Here is a 26,501-nt window from a genome sequence, read left to right as displayed (position 1 = left end):
CCAGGTTTCCTGAGGAGTCAAGACTTTCACATTAAGGACTGGAATACTTAAGCAGACACTCAAATCTCAGCCTGACACCCATTGGTCTCTGTGTCCTTTCTGCACTGTTTACATGCAGTCTGGCTCAGGGACCCAAAGCGGTTCTAGGATGCAAACCCCTAGACCTCCGTGTTTGTGTTAGGGTTCAGGTGGTACTGTGGGCTAGGATGAGGCCGGCAGCTAAAGGCAGAAGACCAGGTGGGCGTGGGTCTCTGGAGTCCTGAGAACAGTAACAATTCCTTCCTCATCTAACTTCCTGCCAGCCTTGCTTCTTCCCAGGCTACCTCAGTGTCTCTAGTCACAGACCAGGTAGGGGCAGGTCCCATTCATCTCTTTTGTTTTCAAGACAGATATTTCCTTCCCTAGCTTTTTCCCACCAAGGTTTCCAGCCCCATCAAACCTTCAGTTACCCACAGGGCCTTCATTTGGACTCTAAGCTCAGAAGCAAGCAGGAAGACCACTTGACCCTGCAACCCCAGGATGCAACATATCTTTGAGGCTGTTCTATCTCTACAGGCTCACGTTCGACAGGAGAGGTTCCTGGACTGTGCTGGGAAGAGTTTTCAGGATCCAGGAATGTGGGCAGTGATGGGACCTGAGGGGAAGCCACAGATAAAGACAAGACAGGATCTTAGGTGAGAGAGAAGCGCCTAGATATTTTAGAAGTCAAATCCACACAGCCCCCTTTTCACTCTTCATCCCCCTCCCCCACCTTTCTTTCCTGTGCTAGGCTGGAAAGTAACCTTCCTCCAGAGAGGCAACTGGGACACCATTTCCTCTGGTCACCTTTGTTCCTTCCCACGAGATTTTTGCCCATCTGGAGTGTGGGATGGGAGCAGAAGCGGCCCAGGTGGCTCTTTCAGCGTCACCCGTCAAATGCTTGGAATTACCTGGACAACCTGGGTAAAAATACAGATTACTTGGCTCTGTTCTGAGAGTCTATTTAAGTTGATCTGGGATAATGGCAGATGCGTTTATTTTTAACACGCTTTCCAGGGGATTCTTAGTGCAGCCTGTTTGGGAAAGAGTCGAATTAAGGATGGCTGTCATCTACATACCTAGCTCTAAGCCCTGCTATCTTCCTTTTTTAGAAAACTCAGAGACAAGTTACTGCTTTAGGGTTCTCTAGGGGAGCCAAGCAGATAGAACAGAAACATATTCAAAAGGATATTTATTAGACTTGCTTATACAGTAGCATCTGGGCTACTCAACAATGATGGTCTTCACACTGGAGAAGCTAAGAGCCTGGCAGCTGCTGTCCACAAGGCTGAATAACTTAGCATGCCAGTCTGGCACTGATGGCCTAGCAGAGTCCCTGAAAGCCACTGGTCTTAAGGTTGGAAGCCAGAAGAATCAGGGTTCTGACATCAGCAAGGAAAGGTAGTGGCAGCAACAAAGTAGATAAACTCACCAGAAAGACTCAAGGCAAGCAGGCAAATGTAAAAGTATGTTGTCCCTCTGACCTTCTTATAGCTGGACAGTTACTGGAAGGAACTACCCACTTCAAGTGGGTAGTCCTGTGTCTATGATGTGCCTACCCACTTCAAGTGGGTAGTCCTGGCTCTGTGATGTCTACCCACTGTAACCAGGAAAATCCCAGGGCTGGAGAAATGGCTTGATGAGTGAAAACATTTGTCTTGAAAGCCTGATAGCCTGAGGTCAAGCCCAGAACCCATGAGAAAAAGGCAGGTGCAGTTGCATGCATCTGTAGACCTGGCATTCCCATAGTAAAAATGGAGGTAAAGACAGAAACCTTTGCCTCAGTGAGATGGAAGGCAAGAACTGTCACCCCAGAGTTGTCCTCTGACCTCCATAATTGAGCTATGGCACGTGCAAGCTCAGATGCATGCATACTTTCTCCCCCCCCCCCCCACTCTCTCTCTCTCTCTCACACACACAGACTAGTTAATTTTAAAAGAAAACAAAAACCTTCCTAGGTATTCTCAGAGGCTGACCTTATTCTAGATACCCCTCACAGGTGTGACCAGAGGTTTATCTCCTAATTCCAGACCCACTCAGGTTGACAACTAAAATTAACCACCAGAGAGGAGACTGAGAGCTCTCCTAGAGGACCGGGGTTTACTTCCCTGCCCCCGCTCGGGGTGACTTATGGCTGCCTAGAACTGACTCCAGCTCCAGAACACCCACGTCACACAGATCCATACACACAAAAAATAAAACACAGCTCCAATGTGGCTTACACACCTTTAGTCCTAGCACTCAGGAGGCAAAGACGGATCTCTGAGTTTGAAGCCAGCCTGCCTGATCTACATAATGAGTAACAGACCAGGCCAACCTACATTGTGAGACTCTGTTTCAAAAGGAAGAGAAAGAGAGAAGGAAGGAAGGAAGGAAGAGAGAGAGAGAGAGAGAGAGAGAGAGAGAGAGAGAGAGAGAGAGAGAGAGAGAGAAAGAGAAAGAAAGAAAAGAAGGAAGGAAAGGAAGGGAGGAAGGAAGGAAGGAAGGAAGGATAACAACCAGAGCTACTCATTACCTTCTGTGTCACCTCCACAGAGGAGACAAATAGATGGGAATTTAAATTTTTCTAGTGCCAAGATCTAGGTAAAAAAAAAAAAAAATCTAAGACATCTGTCTTGTTTTATTTGAGACAATGTCTCACTGGCTGTCATAGAACTCAATTTGTAGACCAGGCCGGCCTCAAACTCACAGAAATCCAATTGCCTCTGCCACCCGAGCGCTGGGATTAAAGGTATATGTCCTCTGATTCAGGACATATTATCTCTTATTTTTCCCCAACCATTTTCCAGGAAAACCACCTTCTTGCTAGCAAGGATACTCCATGCCCTGCATAGTGTCTCAGCCTGCTAGAAACCTCAGTTCCAAGGGCGTGGCTATTCTCCCAGCCCTTGTGACCAGTTCTTCTTCCCTGTGAACCATCCCAACAGTACCCGTTTCCCCCACAAAAGGAGCCCCAAATACCGCCCTGTACAGCAAAGACAACACACTTAGAAAAATCTCTTTGGGAAAGTCACAAGTAGATGATGGCATTGTCCTCAACAAGGGCCGTCAGCCAGGCATAGTGGCATACTCCTTTAACCTCAGTCCTCAGGAGGCAGAGGATGGTTACATCTAAGTTTGAAGCTAACAGTGTTATCAGCCTCTGAGAAGCATAAGAATTGATGTCCAAAGATCCTACACTAAAAGGTCTGAGTTTCCAGTAGTCATCAAGAAGCTACAAATACTCAAAATATAGCTCACTCAACAGAAAAATAACAAACAAACAAACAAACAAACACTGAGAGGAGAAACATTACTGAGAAAGCCCAGACATCCGGCACATTACCAGAATTTATGTTATTGTTACTTAACAACCTTCAGGTGGCTGAAGGGAACTCTGGGCAGAAAAGCAAAGGAAATCTGGGAACTGTACATCCTTGAGAAGAGGAGGTTTAGAAAGCAGTGTATGGAACTGTGGAGGACAGGCAGAAGCAGCACCTCACAGCCTTGATGCACTATTTAGGAGGCAGAGGCAGGACCATCGGAGTTCAAGGTCAGTCTGCACTACAGAAAGAGGCTGAGCCCAAATTCTGCAAGGAGATGCCAGGTAAGACAAGCACCCAGGTGTGAGGATGGGACCCAGGTCTGTCTCAGCTGTCAGGACAGACTGTAAAGTTCTTAAGAGGACAAAAGAAGAGGAGCAAACAAAAAAATCAGTACACAGAAGGAAATGATACAGATGAAAGCAGAAATAAAGATTCAAAAGATAATAAAAATAAAAATCATTAGAAGGCAGAGGTTGGTGGATCTTGTGAATATATATATATAAAGGGTCACTGAATGCCACCCTGGATACCCTGGACTAAGCTGGCTTTGAATATTATTGATATATATATATCAAATGTCAAGGGAGACAGCTTAGTGGTTAAAAGCACTGGCTTCTCTTCCAGAGGATCCAGCCTCAATTATTGAAACCTACATGGTGGCTCACAACCATCTGTAACTCCAGTTCTGAGGGATCGGATGCCCTCTTCTGCCCCCAAGTGCACTGCACACACGTGCACAGAAGATTATATATATATATATATATATATATATATATATATATATATATATATACATATATATATATATATATGTGTATATATATATATATATATATGTATGTATACATGTAGGAAAGAACATCCACACACATGAAATAAAATCACTTTTTTAATTTAAAAGATCAAGTCATTGAAGTCAAAAGTGAAAGTAGGGACATCAGTATAATTTGACATAAATAAAAAAGGTCCAATAAACCGGGTGTGGTGGTGCTTGCTTTTAATCCCAGACTGGGGAGGCAGGGGGAGGTGGATCTCTGAGTTCAAAGCCAGCCTGCTCTACAGAGCAAGTTCTAGGATAGCCAGGGCTACACAGAGAAACCCTGTCTCAAAACAAAAAACAAACAACAAAGCAAAAAACAAACAAACAAAAAGAGTGTGCTATGTATGACTCTGTTCCAACCTAGGTGAAATGGATAAATTCCAAACTCACAAAATCTACCAAAATCAGCTGGAGAGGAAACGCACCTCCGAGTGCATTCACACCACGTGAGAACACGGAATAAGGAGTAACAATTGCCAAATACCCAAACTAAGAAAATACCAGGTCCAATGGCTTCAGTGTGAATTCTCTTCAACATCACAACAGTTTTAACATCCATTGTTCTCAAAGTTTCCAAAAGTCTGAAGAGCTGGCATTCCCTAACACAGTGTCTGAGGTCAGCGTTACCTGATCCTGAGGCTGGAAAACGAGCCTACAGGAAAACAGCAGACCAACCCCCATCCCTCATACATGAAAACACAAAAGTCCTCCACAAAATATTAAAAAAAAAACAAACTCAGCAGCACAGTGAAGTATTATATACTACGACCAAGTGGGGTCTGCTCTCAGGTTAAAACAAGACCACATTAACATGAAGGGGAAACCCATACTTCTTCGGATCAGGAACATACAAGATGCTCACTTCAACCCAACAGTGCAAGCTATAGTGGAGAGAGGGAGGGAGGGAGAGAGAGAGAGAGAGAGAGAGAGAGAGAGAGAGAGAGAGAGAGAGAGAGAGAGAACTATTAGCAATTAATAATTCCAGCACTCAGAGGCAGAGGCAGGTAGATCTCTGTGAGTTCAAGGCCAACCTGGTCTATGAATCCCAGAACAGCCAAGGCTACATGTGACATTGTGTCTCAAAAAAGTAACAACAATAACAACAACAACAAAATTCCAAAAGGAAATAAAGAACACAATTATATTTATAACAGCACCAAACAGAATACTTACAGACAAATTTAATCCAGTAGGTATAAGACTTATACTGTGAAAAATACAAAACATTCTAATTAAAGGAGGCCTAAATGAATAAAAAGCTATCCCTTATTCTTGGATTGAATTCTAATTTTACAAAGACAGTGATAACGACGTAAGTGGTCCTCAGATTCAGTACAATATCTATTAGAATCCCTAGGGAGGGATGGAAAGGGGACAGTTGTGTAATTATATTATAATCCCAAAAGCTAAAAGAAATAATAATAAATAAAACATAAGGGAGGGGCAGAAAGATGGCTCAGCACTTATGGAAGGGTGTTGCTCTTGCAGAGGACCTGAGTTCAGTTCCCTGCACCCTCACCTACCACTTCCACTTACAGCCACACAAAAATACACATTGTTTTAAAAAGCAGAGGAAAGTTTCATGGGCTTGGATCTGTTAATGATCGGTTCAGTGTGATGTCGCGGTAGTAACATCACAGCTAGTAGGGGAAGAGGGGGAGTTGGGTTTCACAAAACTTTAAAATTTTGTGCGCTACTATCAGGAAGTCTATAGACTGAGAGGATGCAGTTATATATCATATGTCTAAAATAAGGCCTATTGTCAGGGATCTATAAAGAACTCCTAGTCATTAGCTAGATTATTACTTGCCGAAAGGAGAGGAGATGTGTGGGGCCTGAAGGGCAGGGAGGAAGCAATCATGCTTTGGGGACAGTGGCTGGAAGGACCAGGGAGAGATGAGGAGCTGAACAGCTAGGAGCTGACTGTATGCTCACACTAATGCCATCTGATCCAACTCACAGGAAAAGGAGGGGGAGCGAGGGAAGCGAAAGTCTCAGACTGCATAAATAGGCAGCAAGCCAGTCGCAGCCCACACACACAGACCCCAACTTGCGGCTGTCCATCTCACCTACAGCTCTGGTCTCATCCTCAACTCAACCACAATCATGGCTCAGATGATGACTCTGAGCCTCCTTAGCCTGGTCCTGGCTCTCTGCATCCCCTGGACCCAAGGTACCAAGGAGGGAGAGGCTTTGGCTGGGGAAGGGGGCCATAGAGACACCTTATAAGCCGCAGCTGGGTCTGTGCACCTACCTTGCAGGCAGTGATGGAGGGGGTCAGGACTGCTGCCTTAAGTACAGCCAGAAGAAAATTCCCTACAGTATTGTCCGAGGCTATAGGAAGCAAGAACCAAGTTTAGGCTGTCCCATCCCGGCAATCCTGTGAGTGCGCTGATCGGGTGGGTACAGGCTGGTGGTTGGGTTGGGGAGGTGTGATGGGCCAGACTAAGAAAGCTTGCTGCCCTCCAACCCTCAGGTTCTCACCCCGGAAGCACTCTAAGCCTGAGCTATGTGCAAACCCTGAGGAAGGCTGGGTGCAGAACCTGATGCGCCGCCTGGACCAGCCTCCAGCCCCAGGGAAACAAAGCCCCGGCTGCAGGAAGAACCGGGGAACCTCTAAGTCTGGAAAGAAAGGAAAGGGCTCCAAGGGCTGCAAGAGGTGAGGCTGCTGAAGGGATGGAAGGGGAACAAAGAGGAGCCTCCCTCCACCTGCCTCTCACACTTCTTTTCTGCCCTGCCAGAACTGAACAGACACAGCCCTCAAGAGGATAGCCCAGTAGCCCGCCTGGAGCCCAGGAGATCCCCCACGAACTTCAAGCTGGGTGGTTCACGGTCCAACTCACAGGCAAAGAGGGAGCTAGAAAACAGACTCAGGAGCCCAAAGCAGCCACCTCATGCTGGCCTCCGTCCACACCCTTGCCCTGCTTCAACCATCACATCTGCACGGCCATCCCTTTCTTACCTGGCGGAGCTGCCTTCCCTGGGGTAGACCTAGAGAGTCAGAAGAAAGAGTGTCTCCCAGGGAATGAGGAAGGAGACAGCAGGACTGTCCCCTCTAGGAGGTCACTCAGGTCCCAAGACCTGAACCTGCTCTCCATGGCGCCCTTCCCTTGTCCTTGCACCTATGATTTATACCTAACTGAATAAAAAGGTGATCCAGCCTCAGCCCGAATTCCTCAGTTCCTGGTTGTGTGTGTGTGTGTGTGTGTGTGTGTGTGTGTGTGTGTTTATGAGTGTATGTGTGCATGTGTGTATGTGCATGTTTGTGTCTGTCTGTGTTTATGAGTGTATGTGTGCATGTGTGTATGTGCATGTTTGTGTATGTGTGTGTATATATGTGTGCGTGTGTATATGTGTATGTATGTGTGTTTGTGTGCATGTGTGTATGTGTTTATGTTTGTGTGCATGTGTGTGTATACGTGTGTGCATGTGTGTGTGTGTGTGTGTGTGCACTCGTGTGTGTTCATTTGTGTGTATGTGTATTGTGTGCATGTGGGTTCTATATTCACACTTGTGGGGGACATGACGAGGCCAGAGTGTCTTCCCCTATAGCTCCACTTCCCTCCTTTGAAACACAGCTGGATAAGCCGGGTAACCTGCTAGGGTCCACCCATTGCCACCCTACAATCCTAGGGTTACAGGAACATGCAGCCAGGCTTGGCTTTTACATGGGTGTTTGGGGGTTTGATTTCACAGCAAGTGCTCGCATCCCTAACCATCCCCTCAACCCTCTCTTCTAGTTTCTTGAAGCCAAGGACCAAGTCTCTCAGGACAGCTCTTTGAAAGTTCAAGATTCACACATAAATCCATCTTTCCTTCAAGAGGGCTCCAACCAGGCTCCCCTCTACCTCTTCTTAGAGAGGAGACCCGCCTATCCCCAGGCAGGAGTAAAGAAAACCACTGAGGAACCATGTCTATGTGGGAAAGCAGGGGACAGATCCTGGAGGATGGACGAGAAAGGCAGGGACCTAGGGAACCAGCGGTGGCTGTAGCAGTTTGCACAGAGCCCAAGCTGGCCGCAGCATTTACCACTTACAAAATCACCAAGGCATCTGCACGTGCCCCTCCCTCCTCCTGGGCTGGTGAAGACAAGTGACCCTAGTCTTTGGTCAATCAGGGGTGGTCTTAGCCTACACACTGAGATGTGCACAGCACATTAGAAGATGCTGTACATTATAAAGTGTCTCTTTAATTACTGTGGTTCCTCCTCCAAGCCGCTATACCAGAATGCTAGCAAAAAAACTTGCCATCAGATTCTCACTCATAAGGGAATCCCTCTCTCAAAGGCTGTGCAGAGTTCCGAGAACACTGGACCCCTTGTGAGACCTTCTACATGCCCATGTTGACCCCCACAGCCATGCTATCTTGGGATGCAGCCAAAAAAAAAAAAAAAAAAAAAAAAAAAAAAAAACTCTGACCCCTGGGATCCCCACAGGTTGTGTCTCTTCAGATGCATGCCAAATTTGAGATGTGGGAATTCTGACACTAGAGCCACTGAACTTTGACCTGAGTGCCTCCCCACACCTTTGGAGCCATCTGCCTGTCACTTCCCTCGCTGCCAGGCATTAGAGGCCAGTGTCCACAGCTGGATCTGCAGGACAGCCACCTCCACAGACTAGAGAAGCCCCTCCCTCCCTCTCCTGGCCCTCCAGGTCACACTCCCTCTTCCCCATTGTTACTTTAGAGTCAGACATTTACAAAAGGCAAAGGGGTCTTTCATATCTAGAACCCTTTATTCCCAGCCCTGCCCAAACTCAAGTCTGCTCTAAAATGAGAGGAAAATCAGGCAGAAGCAACGCCTAGCCAGGCCTGCTGGTCCAGGACTGGGTTCCAGCTACTTGGGAGACTGAGACAGGAGGATGACAGAGTAACAGCCTGCCTGGCTGCAAGAGAAGTTCAGGGTTAGCCTAGGAAACACTGCCCAACTTTTAAAAAAAAATTTCTTTTAGGTAAAAAATGTGGCTGAGGATAAAGCTGAGTTGTAGAATGCATGTTTAGAATGTGAGAGGCCCCAGACTTAATAACCAGTAGCAAAGGAGAAAAGTTCACTAAACGTCTCACTGTGGCTATGTGACTGGCGCTTGCCTCAAGCCCTGCTCTCAGTTAACATGCAATCCTTCTCTCTTTTTCTTTTTTTCTTCAGTGAATGAGGGACCACTTGTCCATTTCTTTAACAATTTTATCCGGTTCTTCCTTATTCTCATAAAATATTTCTTCAATCACACAAACATATTCATGGCTTTAAAAAGAATGTTTAATGTTTTTTTTTCTTGCAAGAAAGTGCCAGAATCTTGTTCTAAGCAGCAGCATCCCCCACCCTGACCTTTAACCCCTAAGATATTTCTTCTGAGCTCTACTGCAGATGTGCAAATCCCTGTAACTACTGAGCATGCTGAGTGCCATCAATAGACCTCTTGCTATAAAAAGTGAGGATTTAGCTCTCTCACCACTTCCCCTGCCACGCCGCCTTCTGCATGCAATGCCCACAGTCCCTGTATCACACCATGCTCCATTTATATTACCAGAATTGTGCAGACGTCCGTTCACTGAGGAACACAGAGTGATGTGTGCACACTTCTTACCCCTCCTCTGTCGCTCAGTTTTCCCCTTTTCTTGACTTCTCTTTAAGCTCTTTTGGGGATTGAACTAGGACCTCAGACATGCTGGCCAAGGGCTCTAGTGAGATACTTTCATGCCCCACTTCTAGCATTTTGTTTTTCTTTTACTTAAGATTTAAATTTGGGGGCTGGAGAGATGGCTTAGAGGTTAAGAGCACTGACTGCTCTTCCAGAGGTCCTGAGTTCAATTCCCAGCAACCACATGGTGGCTCACAACCATCTGTAATGGGATCTGATGCCCTCTTCTGGTGTGTCTGAAGACAGCTGCGGTGTGTGTACTCATTTTTAAAAGATTTAAATTTGTTTTCAATTTAGTGTGTGCATTTGTGTACAAGCATACAGAGGCCAAAAGAGGACACTAGATCCCCTGAGCTGAAGTTACAGGCAGTTGTGAGCTTCTTCCAGTCCTCTTCTGGCCTCCATGGGTGGCACATGTGGGGCATAACTCACACAGTCACACAGACACACACACACACACACACACACACACACACACACACACACACACATGCATGCATTAAAAAATAAATCTTCACTAGGCAGTAGTGGCACACGCCTTTAATACCAGCACTCAGGTGGCAGAGGCAGGCAGATTTCTGAGTTCGAGGCCAGACTGGTCTACAAAGTGAGTTCCAGGACAGCCAGGGCTATAAAGAGAAACCCTCTCGAAAAACCAAAAAAAAAAAAAAAAAAAAAGGTAAGTGTTACAGAATATTTGAACCTGCTTCTAGTTGTGGTGTGGTGTGGCTCAGCCCTTAGCATATACCTTTCATCCCTCTGGCTGGAATACAGACACACTCTTAGTACACACCTTTAGTCCCAAACAATGAAGGTAATGTTAGTTTGTAGAAGGAAGCAGCCATGTTTGAAAGTGTTGTCTAATTGAGTGGCAGACAAAGTGATGAATCAGAGAAAGATCTGACAGAACAGGATACACCCAACTTTCAGGAGAAGAGAGAGGAAAGGGAAGCTACTTAAGGGAGAGACAGACAGTACAGAAAGAGCATATTCGTGGAGACCATGCAGTGAGGAGAGAGAGAGAGAGAGAGAGAGAGAGAGAGAGAGAGAGAGAGAGAGAGAACAGCACTGTTGTGTCCGGCCAGCACTGCTCACATGTCTGAGTTCTAGTCTGGAAAGGCATCTTGGAAACCTGGAAGAGAAGAGGGAGCTAGGCGGACGAGAGAAAGATGTAGCTAAGACAAAATTCTGATCAAAGCTCAATTTTACTATTTCCAACACTCAGATATGAAGGAGGGGAAGGGGCCCAATTCCTGCCAAATCATCTTGGAGTAAGGTTGCAGGTGGGCTCGGGAACAGCTAGGAGGCAGGCAGTGGGAGTGGCAGGATGATAGGGCAGCAAGCTCCGCCCCGATGCTCTCAAACTCTGAAACCTAAGCAAACAGGTTTCAGGCTGGGGAGGGGAGGTTACACAGCACAGAGAGGGGTGAAGAGGCAGTTTTACTGGGATGGTTGTACAGAGAGAGGGTGTAGAGAGAGAACAGGCTAGACACAGGTAAAGATAGAAATGAACCAGAGATGAGAAAGAGCGGGAAGACTGCTAGAGTTAGTTTGGGGCCAAGCGGAGCAATTCAAGAGAGGCTGAGAGAGAAGCCAGATTGAGTCAGCCAGCTTGGAGAGGAGTTTGAGCCAGAACAGCGGAGTTGAACCAGCCAGTTAGAGTTCAGAAAGAACTAGGAAAGGGTGAGCTTACTCAGCAGTGAGACTCAGAGGCTGAAAACCATTTAGGTCTGATTAGATTGTACAGAGGCTAGACACTTCCAGGGCTAAGGCTAGGCTAGCAGATGGAGGCAGTAAGCCTCAGAGAGGACAGTTATTATCCAAGAGAATAAAAGTTATTTTTACAGGTAACACTAAACGGCTGGTTAGAAAAGGAAACACTTCAGCAAAGGCCCATTCACCAACCATGAACGGAAATTATAAGTCTGAAGAATTCTTCATGGCTTCTTCCTCTACCCAACCACAGTATGTACTTCACTGAGCACTGTGCTAACAGGCAACAGAAACTGTAAAAGGGAAAACAATTGCTAAATTTTGCTCTAAACTTTACAGAATTGCCCTCTAAACATGAGAACATTGCAATCTCTGTAATCTTGTGTTTTCTTTTTAGCTCTGAAGTATTAAACTACCTTATTTGTTGGTTTATTTTTACAGTGTGTGTGTGTGTGTGTGCATGTGCACACACATGCACTTGAATATGGATACCATGACATGGATGTGAAGGACAGAAAGTTCTCTCTGCTACACAGGTTGCAGGTGTCAAACCCAGGTCACCAAGGTTGACAGAAAAACCCTTTCCCTAATGGTCCGTCCTGCAGGTCCATTTGTTGCTGTTAATTTTAGCTGAGGTTTGCCTATGCAGCACAGACCGAGCTTAAACTCGGCACGAAGTCTAAGCTGGCCGTCAGCTCCCTACCACCCCACTGTTACAGTCTTCTGAGTGTTAGGGTTATAGGCATGAGTCACCATACTTAGCTTAAGAAGACATCTAATGCTTTTTGTATTTTTAAAATTAATTTGGGTGAGTGCCTGTGTGTGTGTGTGTGTGTGTGTGTGTGTGTGTGTGTGTGTACACAACAGATGTATGAGCCTCAGTGAGGGAAGAAACGGGACGTCAAGTGTCCATTTTTGGTTTTGTTTTTAACCAATCTCCACCTATTTCTTTGAGGTAAGGTTTCTCCCTGTACCTGGTGCGCATGTTTTCTTGGCCAGGCTGGAAGCCACCCCCAACAATTTCCTGCCTCCCTCTCCCTTAGAGCTGGGGTCGCAGATAAACATCAGCTTTGTTACATGGATACTAGGATCTAGTGGCAAACTGGAACACCCCAGAACTCTGTTGATACTGTTAATTTTTGCTTTAGATATATTGGTTGTGATAATAGTGCAATAACATAAATCAATTCAATACTAAGAGACTAAGCAGACATACCTCATTTGAACCTCCATATGGTTCAAAATCATACAGAGCGATCGGTTTCTGATCTTGACGCCACGGGCGAGAGGAGGGACGCGCCACTGGCTCCGCCACTAGGGGGCAGCAGCATCGCCGCGGTCCTATGTCAACTACAGAACAGCCCTGGCTTGCGTGCTTCATCTTTGTGAAACTGATTTGTTTTTATTAATTGTGTATCGTGTTAGAAAAGATATTTATCATTTATTTGTCCCCATTTAAGAATAGAACAAATTTCTTTTCCGCTCGTCAGTTTCAAGCCTTTCATCAGGCACAGAACAGCATTTCGTCTCTCGAGAAGCCTCTAGGGAATAAAGAAACTTTTGCTTAGAGTGGGTTCGGTTGCTAAGTAATTTAGGACGCTAGAAGTGATGTGAACTTCCTTCAGCCTTTAAGTCAAATATTAGTTATTTCGTGTCGTCAAAATTTGGTGCCATGGATTCGGGAACATCAGGGTGTTTGGGTGGGTACCATGGAGGCAAACTCCTTCTATTGACCGCCACCCTCTTGCCTAGTTGAATACCCGTAGACTCAAAGGCCTGGATGGGGGATCTGACCACGCATGCGAGCCCCACCCCCTGCTTCACCCTCATCCAGTCCTCGGCGTTCAGTGAGCCCTTAGCGAGGAGCTGGGAGGCGACAGATGACTTTGGAGACTTGGGGACTCCAGATGCTAACGCCTGCGCAGCCTCAGAGCTAATCCGCCTGGACCCAGAAGTCTAAAGCCATCCTCTCCAGGCTCGGCGCGCCCCCTGCAGGCCGGAGAGTAGAGACGTTGTTTACATCAGCCAACTTAAACCACCCCGAGAAGACCTAATAGCACACAGTGTCACAACTCCAGGACACGCACTCATTCAAACATCCAGCCTGGGTCCTCTCCCGTTCACTCCCTTGCCTCCCTAGTTCCACGACAAACTTTATTGACTTTCCAGACTCAAGTATGAGTGGAGAGTTCCTTATCCCAAATGCAAAGGGCCCCTCTTCCAATTCTCCCTGTTCTGGTACAAGGATTTGGTCAGACGATGCAGGTTCCTTGGTGAGTAGGAAGCCAAGCTGAGCTAAACCCCGCTGAGGAATCCTAACCTGGGACAACTTTCCCAGGACTCATCCTGAACCAGGATGCAGAGGCAACTTGGCTTAGCCGAGTCTGAACTGAGTGAGGTGGTGGTCCACAGGCTCCACGAAGAGAATCAGAAACATTTCAAACCTACCTGATCTGCGGACCTCCACCCCCACCCCCACCCCCGACCCCGCCCCAGCCACGCCCTTACTCTAAGTGAAATCTAAACCAATGGCTGGGTGTGGATGACTGAAAGCAGCTAATATATTAGAAGAAGAATCTTTAGATCGGTTTGCATAAGATCATCGGGGGGGGGAGGGGAGGCCACCAATACTGTCTTCACACTGGGGAGACTGAGAACCAGCAGGCTGCTCAGTCGACCAGGCTGGGTGCTTCTGCAACCTCTGGCTGGCAGTGAGGGGCTGGGGAATTCCTAGAGAGCCGCCATACTGGAGGAAGACTGAAGAAGCTGAGTTAATTGGCCACAGGGAAATATGGCAGCAATAAGACAGATAACTCAGCAGTGAGTCACATAGGCAAGTGGTCCTCTTCAGATCTGGCCCACCAACAGAAGACGCCATCCTGCCCACAGTTAGAGTGGGTCTTTTCCGTTCAATAGGTCTGACCAAGAAAACCTCTCATAGGTATACACAGAGGGTTATCTCAAAGTAGATTCCACATCCAGTCAATATGAACTGTCACAGTGCCTGTGTCCTTTCCCTCTCTTCTCACCCCTACTCGCCCCCTCTTTCCCTGATTCCTCTTCATCTCTCCAATTGTATGTGGGCATTTGCACATGTGTATGTGGGTGCATGTCACTTGTATATGTGTGTGTGGAAGCCAGAAGCCAATTTTGTGTGTGTGTGTGTGTGTGTGTGTGTGTGTGTGTGTGTGTGTGTAAAAGAGACAGAGAGACGGAGAGACAGAGTGTGTAAGGACTCAGGGAAGCTAGAAGAGGCTGTCAGGTACCCCAGATCTGGAGTTACAGACAGTTGTGGTCCAACTAATGTGAGTGCTGGGAACTGAACTCCAGTCCTCTATATCAGCAGCAAACATTCATAACCATTAAGCTACCATCTTATTTTCTAAAACAGGATCTCCCACTAACCCTGCAATTTACTGACTAGGCTAGGCTGGCTAGCTAGCAAGTGCAAGAGGATTCACCTGTCTCTGCCTTCCCAGTGCTGGGCCTCCAGCACCGTACCTGGCTTTTGCGTGGGGGCTGGGTGTGCAAACATATGTCTTGGGCGGGTACAGCAAGCACTTTCCCAGCTGAATCATCTCACCAGCTTCCCCCACCCCTGGTCTTTTAATGCTGGCAAGGCTCAAGACTTGGAACTTAGGACCTCTTCTACCTACGCTCCCTCTCTTAGTGATCTCATTGTCTTCAGGCCTTAAATACCACCTGTACGCTTCCAAATATGTATCTTCAGATAGCATCTTTCCCCTGAACTCCAGACATGCCAGCTACCTACTTAACATTCCCATTTATGTATCCAGGGTGCAGCTTCAATGCAACCAATCAGAACTGAACTCCTGGTCCACCACAAACCCACTTTTTTCCAGCCCTCCACATCTCAATAACTGTCCCATCCACTGACTTCTTCTTGCCTCTGCTTTCTCTCGCATCCTCTGCTGAGCCCCAGTCCACTGGCTCTACAATCTTTCCAGATCTGAACACGTCTCAGTAGCTCCAAACACTGCCTGTGTCCCCTGAATTACTGCAATAGCCTTCAGCCACAACTCCTTGCTCCACACTCCTTTGGTTTAGTCTACATTTAACAGCTATATGGAATCTTTTAAACATTAAGTCAGATATGTCAGGGTTCTGCTCCTCCGGCTAAGGGCTCAAGTCACTCAGTGAAGTAGACACCTACAGTGGTTGACAGACGTGCACTGTCATTTCTTATTGTCTGTGTCCTATGCTCTGCTCTTTTGGACTCTAGGCTGCTCCTCACATTCTTGCTTCTTGGCCTTCCAATCTGTTGTTTTCTAACAAGAATGTTTCTCCCAGGTCTCTGTGTGGCTCTTTCTTTCTTCCTCTCTCTCTCTCTCTCTCTCTCTCTCTCTCTCTCTTTCTTTCTTTCTTTTTCTCTTCCTTTCTTTGTGTCAACTCTCTGTTTTTATATCATTAAAGACTCCTCTGACTGCCTGATTTAAAATAACACACACCCTACACACCTACCACTTTTGCCTTTGAGGGGATGGAGAGTGAGGTCTCACCATGCAGCCCTGGCTGCCCAGGAACTAGGTACCCTTGGCTCTTCCTACTGGGATTAAAGTTCTGGGATTAAAAGTATGTGTCACCACATCTAGCCTCTCGCCTTCTTTTTAAAAATAATTTAAAGTTTTATTTGAATGTCTGCATATGTGTATGTGCATGCATGTGAAGTTACCTAGGGAAGCCAGAAGAGGGAGTCAGAGCCCCCGGAGCTGGAGTTATAGGCAGTTGTAAGCCACCTGATGCGTGTGTTGGGCCCAGACTTCTGGTCCTCTGGGAGAACAGCAAGTGCTCTTAACTGCTGGGCCATCCCTCCTGTTACCCACTCTTGACTTCTCTATTTTTCTTTGTGGCAGTTGTTGCCATCTGACTGTAGATTTTGTTGTTTGCTTATTGTCTGTCTCCTTCACTGAAATAGCAACTCTGCAACAACAGGAAGGTTTCTGCTTTGTTAGCTACTGTCCCCCAGTGTTGGGGACAGCCGGGCACAGAGGAGGACTCAGTCCATACTATGTGAGTGTGCTGCAGATGTGACATGGATGCCCTCCCTGTACACTGTTTCCTCATTACTGCACTCTTTCCTGCTGACTCTTGGGATCATTCCCAACAGGCACTCAAGGGAGAGGGTAACGAAATAACTGAAAGTCTCATGAGTCTGCACTGCACTGTTGTGTGACGAGAACCTTGACGAGGCAAAGGCAAACTCAAAAAGGCTTAGTAAGAAGGGACGTATGGCTGCACCTTTTACAGAGGTGAGGGCAGCCAGCCACTGCACATAAACTAGCATAGCTTCAAACTCTGGGCTTTCTCTGCTAGACAAAGTAGACACTAAATGTGCTGCATGAAAATTCTGCGCATTGAAAGGACTCCACGTCTTCATCATCCCGAAGGCCGCTCCTGCAGCTGGAGGCAGCCAGTTCCTTCTGGTGCTGGTATATCTTAGAGGCCCACCTGAAAATGAAGACCATTCACTTCCCCTATTTTTCAATCCTAGAGAATGTCTACATGAAGATTGTGATCAAAGAAAAAAGCAAAACCTAACAAGTTAAAGGCTACGCTACCTTCCTGTGCTTTCCTCCTTGACTTCCAAAAACATCTAAGGCCTGTTCGCTCACATATGCATGTCGTGAGCACATCCATTTAGGGGTGGTGCTGTAATATAGACAACACCCTTAGGTCACATTGTCACTGGGGAACTACAGTCCAAGTTTCCTACCAGGGCCCTGGGGCAAAGAGCTGTTTGGTTTGACTTGATTTGTTTGGGTTTTGTTCTGGCTTGGTTTTTGGTTTTTGATTGTTTTTTTGCTTGTTTTTCTTTTTCCGCTTGTTTGTTTGTTTTTATTTAAGAGTGTGTGTGTGTGTGTGTGTGTGTGCTTCAGAGGCCAGAAGAGGGCATCAGTTCCCCTGGAGCTTAGGTTACTGGTGGTTGTGAGCCTCCCTGTGTGTTTACAGGGAACCAAAACCAGGTCCTCTGCAATGGCAGCATGCACTCTTGACCAGGAAGCCATCTCTACAGCCCCATTCAGGCTGCTCCCTCCTTTATAGTCCATGAAACCAAGGACTGAGATAGAAGGACTTTAGGTATCATTGAGAAGAACTAGACAAAGTCATAGCTCTGGCCCTAGGACGAGATGTGACCTCCTGAGCTGACTAAAAGATTGCCAGTGGGAAAATATCCAAACCAGGCTCTAGAAACCCTACACCTTTTAAGATGGCAAGAGGCTTTCTGATAAAGAACTGAGCAGGTCTTTCAGTCATGTAGATAGGGCCAAGTCCCTTAGGAAAGCTAGTTTATTACAGAGAGCTTGGAAAATAGTATAAGATCTGCCTAGAGCATAGATAGGAGCAACAGTGTCTTTGGCCACAGTCTGCTCTCCCCATTGAGCGTCTACTCTACTTGGTAATAACCTCTGCCTATCCACTATTCTCTGTCTGTGTCTCCTGGGACTTCAAGAGAGAATACACAGAAGGGAAGGTTTCCAACTGAGATCCTGGTGTCAAGTCCCATCCTGTGTGTCACTAGTGATGTTCTGAGTGACTATGACAATTGTGCAACCTCCTGATGTCCTGGGTCCTCTGTCTCCATGCAGAGAGATTATCTCTGCGCTCATATATAAAGGCAACCAATCCCAGGGTTGGGACCCACTTTGAGGATCTACTTTCTGCAGTCTCTTCTGGTAAAGCTTACAGTATCCCTGGAGATTCTGACAGAAAATGGGTGGCACACTGTAAGGATATAGGAAAATTTCCCACTCTCCACTCACAACTCAGAGCTTGCACAACCTCTGATTACCATATATGGGAGCTCTTCCTACCCCAGGCTGTTGGCTGCAGTGCTGGGTAGGTCTTGCAGCTTCACACTGACAAAAGGGTCATGGGAACTACTGCATATGTAGACTATTGGTCAGAAGCACAAGCCACAACTGGTGCCTGTGATGGACATCCGAACCTCATAGCAATTTTTGAGGACTGAGCCCTACAGCTGTTGGAAAGATGCTGTCTTCAACTGAGAGGCCACAGGTGGTGTTGCCAGGGGCAGCAGGAGACCACAGCTCAAGCCCCTTGTGGACCGGAAAGTTCCCTTCCCCACAGGGGCTTCCACTCAGGCAAAACTGACACCTGAGTGTACTGCAGGGGATTCCAGGATGGCCGAGTGACACAATATTAGAACTTAACAAAATGGGAGCTTATTAAGTACTTAGGCAAATGACAGAAATGGAAAAGACAGAGGTTCTTTTCATATGATAAAGGCTTTCTCACCTAGGTTGAGCATAACTCTAGAGACTAGAGTCCCTGGCAATAAATAGCCACCAAAGCTTCTAGATCCTTTTTCTCAAGAACGTGAAGAACAGATTTCATGGGAAACAAGTGGTGAGTTTTTAGAAGGGAGTGTTGTCACAGAAGAGGGCTTAAGGGGAAGAAATCAAGTGGCACTCCCATGCAGCAGGGGGGTCACTACTGAGGGCCTTTGTCTAAAGGGTAATGAGACTCTACAGAGTTGAGGCATAGGGAAGTGAGTTGGTTGGTCCAACTGGTCTACCTGGACTCATGGCTGATGCCCGTGAACCTCTGCATCCTCCTGACTGGACTGGAATTTTGGAGACAGCTTCAAAGCCAATTAAATCTCTGATCATGAGTAGAATCCAGGCAGCTATACCCATTACGTTTCTATGTAAAAGGAAAAGAGGGATAATAAGAAATCAGAGCACAGCCAGGCAGTGGTAGCACACACCTTTAATCCTAGTACTTAGGCAAATGACAAATGGAAAAGGGAGGCAGAGACAGGCGGATTTCTGAGTTCAAGGCCAGCCTGGTCTACAGAGTGATTTCCAGGACAGCCAGGGCTATACAGAGAAACCCTGTCTCGAAAAAAACAAAAAAACAAAAAAAGAAAAAAAAAAAGAAAAAGAAATCAGAGCACAAACAGCACCTAACCTCTGTCATTTCTGGCCCCTGACTAAGACAGAACTTCCCATAGAACTAAGGACATTTCTGCCTCCTGGCCAAGACAGAATGAGTTGTGGAGACATGAAGCAGAAGGTACTCATTTTCCAGGTCTCCTGACAAGCTCCTTGCTCCTCTTGTCATCAGAGTAATAATAGAAATGAACAGAACACATTCCAAGGGGTGTGGGATTTTGAAAGTCACTCTTATGTGTCTCTCCAACATGTGTGTGCGTGTATGCATGTGTATGTGCGTGCTGTGTATGGGTGTGTAGTTTACTATGTGATCCTGTATGGTCCTAATCACATTCTTTAAAAAGATGTAATTTACAACAATGTTCAAAGATTAAGCAAAGCTTAAAATTTAAGTAAAATTGTATGTGCAGATTTATCTTCTCGAAGAACTTCCTTGTGTAAGTGCAAGTGCCAGGGGTACATTTAGATGTTTAAACGGGTGTGAGAGAAGAATGCTGACATTAGAACTCAGGCTTACAAACACTCTGACCAAGCTCATTTGTTGCTTTGACACACACCCCCCCTCGCTTGAGCCATCGTTGGGGCAACACTGTCTCTGCAGGCAATCTTTGCTCTATCAGTTGTGCTGAAGTTTCTTCACTCAGCCAGCAGGACAGGCAAGCTAGATTGTGGGGTAAAGGGCCTTTTCCCTGCTTCACATCCCCTTAGTTTTCTCTATCTTTCCATCCTGCCTCTCATATGTCTGGATTAATTTGCTAGAACAGCCCATAAATCTTAGGAAAACACATTTACTGTTTATGATAAAGGATGTTACAGAGGTCATAGTTGTTATTCTAATGCTGTGACGGGACACCATGACCAAGGCAACTCTTATAAAAAGAAAGCATTCATTGAGGGCTTGGTTAAAGTTTCAGAGGTATAATCCATAATCAACATGGTGGGGACCATGGCAGCATGCAGGCAGGTATATTGGAGCAACAGTTGAGAGCTATATCCTGATCCATAAGCAGAGAGAAACTGTGACATCAAGCCTGGCTCGAGCTTTTGAAACCTCAAAGCCCACTCCCAGGGACACACTTCCTCCAACAAGACCACGCCTCCCAATCCCTCTCAAGTAGTGCCACTCCCTGGTGACTAAGCATTCAAATATATGAGCCTATGGGGGTCACTCTTATTCAAACCACCACAAAGGGCTACAGGGAAAGTCTTGAGAGAGACCTTCACAGATGTGTGAGGCACACAGAGCTTCTACTCCCTTTCCAGGGAGCCCCACTTTCTCAGCTTTTCAGAAACCTAATTTGGTCCTTTTGAAGTTTCACTATGTGGCCATAATTGATGATGTTATGGCTATAGGTTTATGAATTTACCCTGCCTCTGGACTCTCTTAGGTGAAGGGGTCTGGCATTCCAGCCTTTTTATCCCTTCTCAGCAATATAAAAAAACTCTGATTACTACAGAGAGTTCAAAGATTTTAGTATATATTTGCTGGTAGAGAGGGGGGACCAGAAAGAACAATTGTTTAAACTACTTTGTTATTATTTATGTGTGTGTGTCTATCTGTCTGTTTGTCTGTCTGTCTGCGGAAGTCAGAGTGGGTGAGATCCTCTGGGGCTGGAGTTAAGCGTTGCTCTGATGTGGATGCAAGAATCAAACTCTTCAAGAACAATGCATGCTCTTAACCACCGAGTCCTTTCTCTAGTCCCAAGCTTATACTTCAAAAGATGGTTCACAAAGCTACATGTGATTGTGCACACCAAGTTCAAGGCCAACCTGGTCTACATAGAGTGTTCTAGAATAGAGAAGACTACATAGAGAGACCCTGTCTCAAAAAAAAAAAAGGTAATAAAAGGGATTTTAATAAAACATCCATTTGAGAAGTAGTCAAACCTGGATTTAAAGGCTTTGGTGCAATAACGTAGCAGCACTGGGTCTGACTATGGTGAGGGTCATTACTTCCCTGGCCATGGATCAGGTGGGCAGTGCCGATTCCCACCTCTGCCGTGTGCTACGTACTCTGTGCTGCATGCTATGCCCAGTATATAGTTGGCACGGGCAGGGTGGGCGGGTAGTACCAGCTGTGTGGTTGTGTTCTCTGAGCCTCCTACTCTGAATGTGTAAAACAAGGATCACAATACAATAAGCACATGTCAGAAGATGCTGGGAACATTACACAAAGTATGGTTGGCAGAGGGATTGATCCAGAGCACAGAAGATAATCAGAATGCTATTGTGATTATTATTATTATTATTTTGGTTTTTTATTTTTTTGTTTTTCGAGACAGGGTTTCTCTGTATAGCCCTGGCTGTCCTGGAACTCACTTTGTAGACCAGGCTGGCCTCGAACTCAGAAATCCACCTGCCTCTGCCTCTGCCTCCCGATTGCTAGGATTAAAGACGTGTGCCGCCACGCCCGGTGCTATTGTGATTATTACTAATGAATGAAAACTGATAAATGTGAGAACTGTAGGGCCAGCTTAGGAGGTCAATGCACTCAATGTCAAGCCTGGTGTCTTAGGGTTTTACTGCTGTGAACAGAAACCACAACCAAGGCAACTTTTATAAGGACGACATTTACTTGGGGCTGGCTTATAGGTTCAGAGGTTCAGTCCATTATCATCAAGGTAGAAACATGGTAGTATCCAGCCATACAGGGGCCTGGAGGAGCTGAGAGTTCCACGTCTTGTTCTGAAGGCTGCTAGGATGAGGGTATTAAAGCCCATGCCCACGGTGACACACCTACTCCAACAAGGCTACACCTCCTCATAGTACCACTCCCTGAGCCAAGCACGTACAAACCATCACAGCTGGTCACTTGAGCTTGATCCCTGGGACTTCCACAGCGGTAAGAGAGAGCCAACACCCTCAGAGTTAACCTCTGACCTCCACTCCTGTGCTATGACATGTGCCCACCTCCTCCCAGGCACACACACACACACGAAAAATAATCATAATTTCCAACTATCTTTAAGTCAGGATGTAAGAACACATTTGCCTTCCCTGGTGAGAAAGAGGAGACAATGGCTTGAGACATGGCTCTGAGAGTGAAGGGCCTGCTATGAAGCGCAAGGATCTGAATTTGGATCCCCGGAACCCACCTTAAAAAGTAGGCACGCAGTGGCACACACCTGTAACCTTCGTGCTTGGTGAAGCAGAGACAAAGGGGGAGCCTGAAGCTCACAGCTGGTCACAGCTGGTATTAGCAAGTCAGTGAGCTCCAGGTTCAGTGAGACCCTGTCTCCAGAGCTAAGGTGTAGAGTCATGGACGAGGTCCCTGATATCAACCTCAGGCCTCTGCGTGGCGTGCACACGAATGTGGATGTTCCCATCTGACACACACATACAGAGGACCCCAAGTGTGGGTGCAAAGGGCTGGGTGGGTACCCCATATATTAGCTGTTCTTTTGCAGTCTTCTCTTCTGGTCTTTCTCACAAGGATGGGAAATCACTTATTCCTCCCTGATCTTTCAATTCCTTGAAATTTAGGGATTTGTCTCAGAAGGAGCTGGCTAGCCCCTCTCCTTAGAAATCCCCTCTAGGTTCCCAGGACTGAGAGAAGGGAAAGATGGAGGGGGCTGTTCCAGCCTGTGCTCCCTCCAGCTGTTCCTCTGACCCAGGCTTTGGATTTGAGAAAATGAACAATGCCTGTAGATCCAGGTAGCTGATTCACAGGGACCTGAGCTGTGGGCTAGGAGGCCTGGGCCCTCTCCTTAGGAACCTTCCCTTCCAGCTCAGCCTGTTCCAAGAGAGGGACTGGCCCCCAGATGGTGACTTGGAAGGCACTGTGATGACAAGGAAAGACCATCCAGGCTCTCACGCTTGCTCTGAAGGTACCATGGAGCTGGCTTCAAAACCGGCCTCATCAGAAAGAAGAAAGTGGTGAGGGTATAGAGAAGCCCACTGGGCTCTAACTACCCAGCTAATGCCACTATCCAGAGGACAACGCAAGCCCTCCCTGGAACTGACAGGACACGGATTTTTTTTTTTCCCAGACTTTTGCAGTTCTCAGAGCTAAAGCCAAAGAAAGCAGAGGGTGAAGACTCTGAGTGGGGGGAAGAAGGAAGCCAAGGTCATGTTTTGCCAGAAAAAAAAGGGGGCAGAGGGGGGTAAAGGGGAAGACCCAGAACGGGCCATCGAGGGGGAATTTTGGGACAGAAAGTGAAAGCTCAAGGCATAAATTGGAGCTGGTGGCAGCCTCAGCAGGCTCAAGCGGGCTCACTGGGGCACACACAAGCTCACTTGCACTTGGCTCCTGAACCCCTTCACGCCACAGGAGGACATCTGAGCGATTCCAGTCACTCCCCTGTGAACCCGTCGGAGCCTCGGCCTCTCAGATTCTTGCGCACACAGTCTCTCAGGCTCACTCACTCTCTGTGGCCTGCCTCAGATTATCTGCCATGGCCCCCCGTGTGACCCCACTCCTGGCCTTCAGCCTGCTGGTTCTCTGGACCTTCCCAGGTAAGGCTTGGGAGATGACTACGGTAGGGGCCACAGTGACCTGTGGACAATATGTAGGTCTTAGACTATTACAATGGTCATGAAAGACCCTCCGAGTTCAGAGTCAGTGGATCCAAGGGCTCCTTATGCCTTCTGTGTGTGCCTGTCAATATGAATGTGCCTGTATCCAGGATTCCAATGTGGCTCAGCTCTGTCATATCCTGGGGCTTATAGCTGTGGGCTCCATGTCTTGTTACCTCAGCTTCCAGGCAACAGAAGGAAGGAACAGTGTATCTTCCTTGAGGGACCTAAGACTATAATTAAGTGGGTGGAGTGTTTGCCTTGCCTTCGTGAAACCCTGGTTTCAATTGCACCACTGGGGTTGTGGGGGTGAGAGCTTTGCTGTGTATTTGCTTCCATCTGAGAGAACAAGAAACACTGAAGACATGCTTAATAACTTGTTCCCCTTTTGGGGGTTGCATTTTTAAGGGCCTTGGTTTGGTTTGGTTTGGTTAGTTTGGTTTAGTTTGGCTTTTGAGAAAGCATCTGTCCATGTTGCCCAGGCTAGCCTCCATCTCCTGGGCTCACGTGATCCTACATCTCAGCTTCCCTCCTGGTAGCTGGGACTCCGGGTATGGCAGCCAGCTGCTGTAGTCATTCAGAAGCCTGAAGGAGTCTCAGCCGAGGCAAGCCTCCCCTGTCCCAGCATTCTTCTGTTAACTCTCCATTTGCTAAAACACTGTAAAAGCTGAGAAAACCTGGGAAAGGGTGTATGACCCCAGCATTTGGGATACGTTGAAAAATGGTTATTTACTAAATGGCTTAGAAGACTACAATATGTTCAGCAGCCAACTGAGCCACAGTGGCACTCAAGGCTGAATATCAGGTCCAGCAATCACACACAGAGAGATGCTATCAAAGCCACTTAGGGACTGTGGCCTCCCTTCCTCATGGTCTCAGGGTCTTCTCCCCTTCTTTCTCCTATCTCAGCCCCAACTCTGGGGGGTGCTAATGATGCGGAAGACTGCTGCCTGTCTGTGACCCAGCGCCCCATCCCTGGGAACATCGTGAAAGCCTTCCGCTACCTTCTTAATGAAGATGGCTGCAGGGTGCCTGCTGTTGTGTGAGTTGCTTGTGGAAAGAATATCTGGCCCCATCCCCCCATGAGCCCTTGCTGATGCCATCATGGCTTTAACCCTGAACTCATGGCAGAGCCCAGTTTTCATGGAAGCCTATGAAACAGGTCCCTACAAATAGTCTCCAAGCCTCTGCTCCTTACTCTAGAGCCTTCTAGGAAACTGGGTTCCAGGGCTTTTATTCTCTCCAACCTCTGGCTACAGGTTCACCACACTAAGGGGCTATCAGCTCTGTGCACCTCCAGACCAGCCCTGGGTGGATCGCATCATCCGAAGACTGAAGAAGTCTTCTGCCAAGGCAAGCCTGACCCTCCTCAGTCCTGCCTCCGCCCTCCCAACACCCCGAGATTCCAGCTCATGACCCTGCCTCTCCTCCCTCCCCTTAGAACAAAGGCAACAGCACCAGAAGGAGCCCTGTGTCTTGAGTAAAGAGATGTGAATCACTCTGGCCCAGGAAACCAAGGACCAGAAGAGAGGACCAGGCCTCCTGATGCTCTGTCCCAGACCTAACCCAGCCAAGTCTGTGCCTAGAGAGTCGATGTGAGTGTGGACAAGAGAGTTTGTGTGGCTAGAACACCATCTCTCTGTGGCTAGACTGCAGAGCTTCCAATAAAGCCGCTTGGTACCGTGGATCTGTCTGTCAGCCTCTGTTCTCTCTCGCCCCAGGAGGACAGGAATAGGAAAGGAGGGGGTGGAATGGCAGGATATATTTCCACCCTGAGCTCTGAGCAATCTGTTCCCCAGCCTCCACCTGACACCCTGATGCTCCCGGAACCAGCCCCACAGTGAAGGACCTGGCCCAGGTCTCTATGTGCTCCTCATACTCTATCCAGCCACACAAAGCTTGCATTGGTTTGCAATGTTCACAAGAAGCCTCAGACTTTTCCATCTTTGCCACCTAGACAGGCGCTTAAGCATCCATGTGTCTCAGGGACAAGGAGTAGGGGAACTTCAGTGAGGATTAGAGGGTGGGCAGAAGACATGGCTCCACTCTCTAGGAGAAGTTCTCGATCCCCCCCCCCCCCAACGCTCCCACTCCACCCCACCCTCATCCCCAAGTTGCTCCCTCTAATATTCTTCTCCGTCCTCTGCCCTACTTGCTTCCTTTCTGGGTCTGGATGTTTCCTCCTCCAGGAAATCATCCCTGACTCAGACTGGGTTAGGTAGTTTTGCTTCCTCCCAGATTCCCAAGGCTCCGCACCTCTCCTCCTACACACCACCCACCTACAGCACACAGACACACACACACGCACACGCACATTCACACACAGCACTCATTACAGTAACCTATTTTTGTTAGTTTGTCCTTCTCCCTGGACAAGGGTCATATCTGTGTTGGTTTCCAGCAGATCACCTGGCACAAGATAGGGAGTCAATGAATATTTGCTTAGAGAATGAACAGATACGTGAGAAGGGGCTCAGCAGCCATGGGGATAGCGCCATCTTCTATTCCGTCCATTCTAAATCCATTCTAGACCAGGTTTTCATCTCAGACAGTCTGA

General features: G+C 47.2%; 3 protein-coding genes across 3 annotated transcripts in view; 2 read left to right on the top strand and 1 right to left on the bottom strand.

The window, feature by feature from the left end:
- The window catches only part of LOC108168680, a 160,442-nt gene that overhangs the window by 50,211 nt on the left and 83,730 nt on the right, over nucleotides 1-26,501 (bottom strand). Inside the window, exon 3 of the mRNA XM_030251656.1 lies at nucleotides 19,051-19,178. Within this exon, the coding sequence (XP_030107516.1) occupies nucleotides 19,051-19,178 (128 nt within the window). The remainder of the gene's footprint in view (nucleotides 1-19,050; nucleotides 19,179-26,501) is intronic.
- On the top strand, nucleotides 6,175-7,308 carry Gm1987 (predicted gene 1987). Its single transcript, NM_001193667.1, has 4 exons — nucleotides 6,175-6,316; nucleotides 6,405-6,525; nucleotides 6,620-6,802; nucleotides 6,885-7,308. Exons 1-4 carry the CDS (start codon nucleotides 6,250-6,252, stop codon nucleotides 6,913-6,915), a joined length of 402 nt encoding a protein of 133 aa, NP_001180596.1. The 5' UTR covers nucleotides 6,175-6,249; the 3' UTR covers nucleotides 6,916-7,308.
- On the top strand, nucleotides 23,789-25,629 carry Gm2023 (predicted gene 2023). The gene is made up of 4 exons (NM_001378465.1): nucleotides 23,789-23,884; nucleotides 24,854-24,986; nucleotides 25,204-25,297; nucleotides 25,386-25,629. Exons 1-4 carry the CDS (start codon nucleotides 23,824-23,826, stop codon nucleotides 25,422-25,424), a joined length of 327 nt encoding a protein of 108 aa, NP_001365394.1. The 5' UTR covers nucleotides 23,789-23,823; the 3' UTR covers nucleotides 25,425-25,629.

Source organism: Mus musculus (assembly GCF_000001635.26).
Source record: "Mus musculus strain C57BL/6J chromosome 4 unlocalized genomic contig, GRCm38.p6 C57BL/6J MMCHR4UN_CTG5".
NCBI classification, from domain to species: domain Eukaryota; kingdom Metazoa; phylum Chordata; class Mammalia; order Rodentia; family Muridae; genus Mus; species Mus musculus.
The sequence above is the reverse complement of the archived record's forward strand: the minus strand, read 5'-3'. Positions and strand labels throughout refer to the sequence as shown.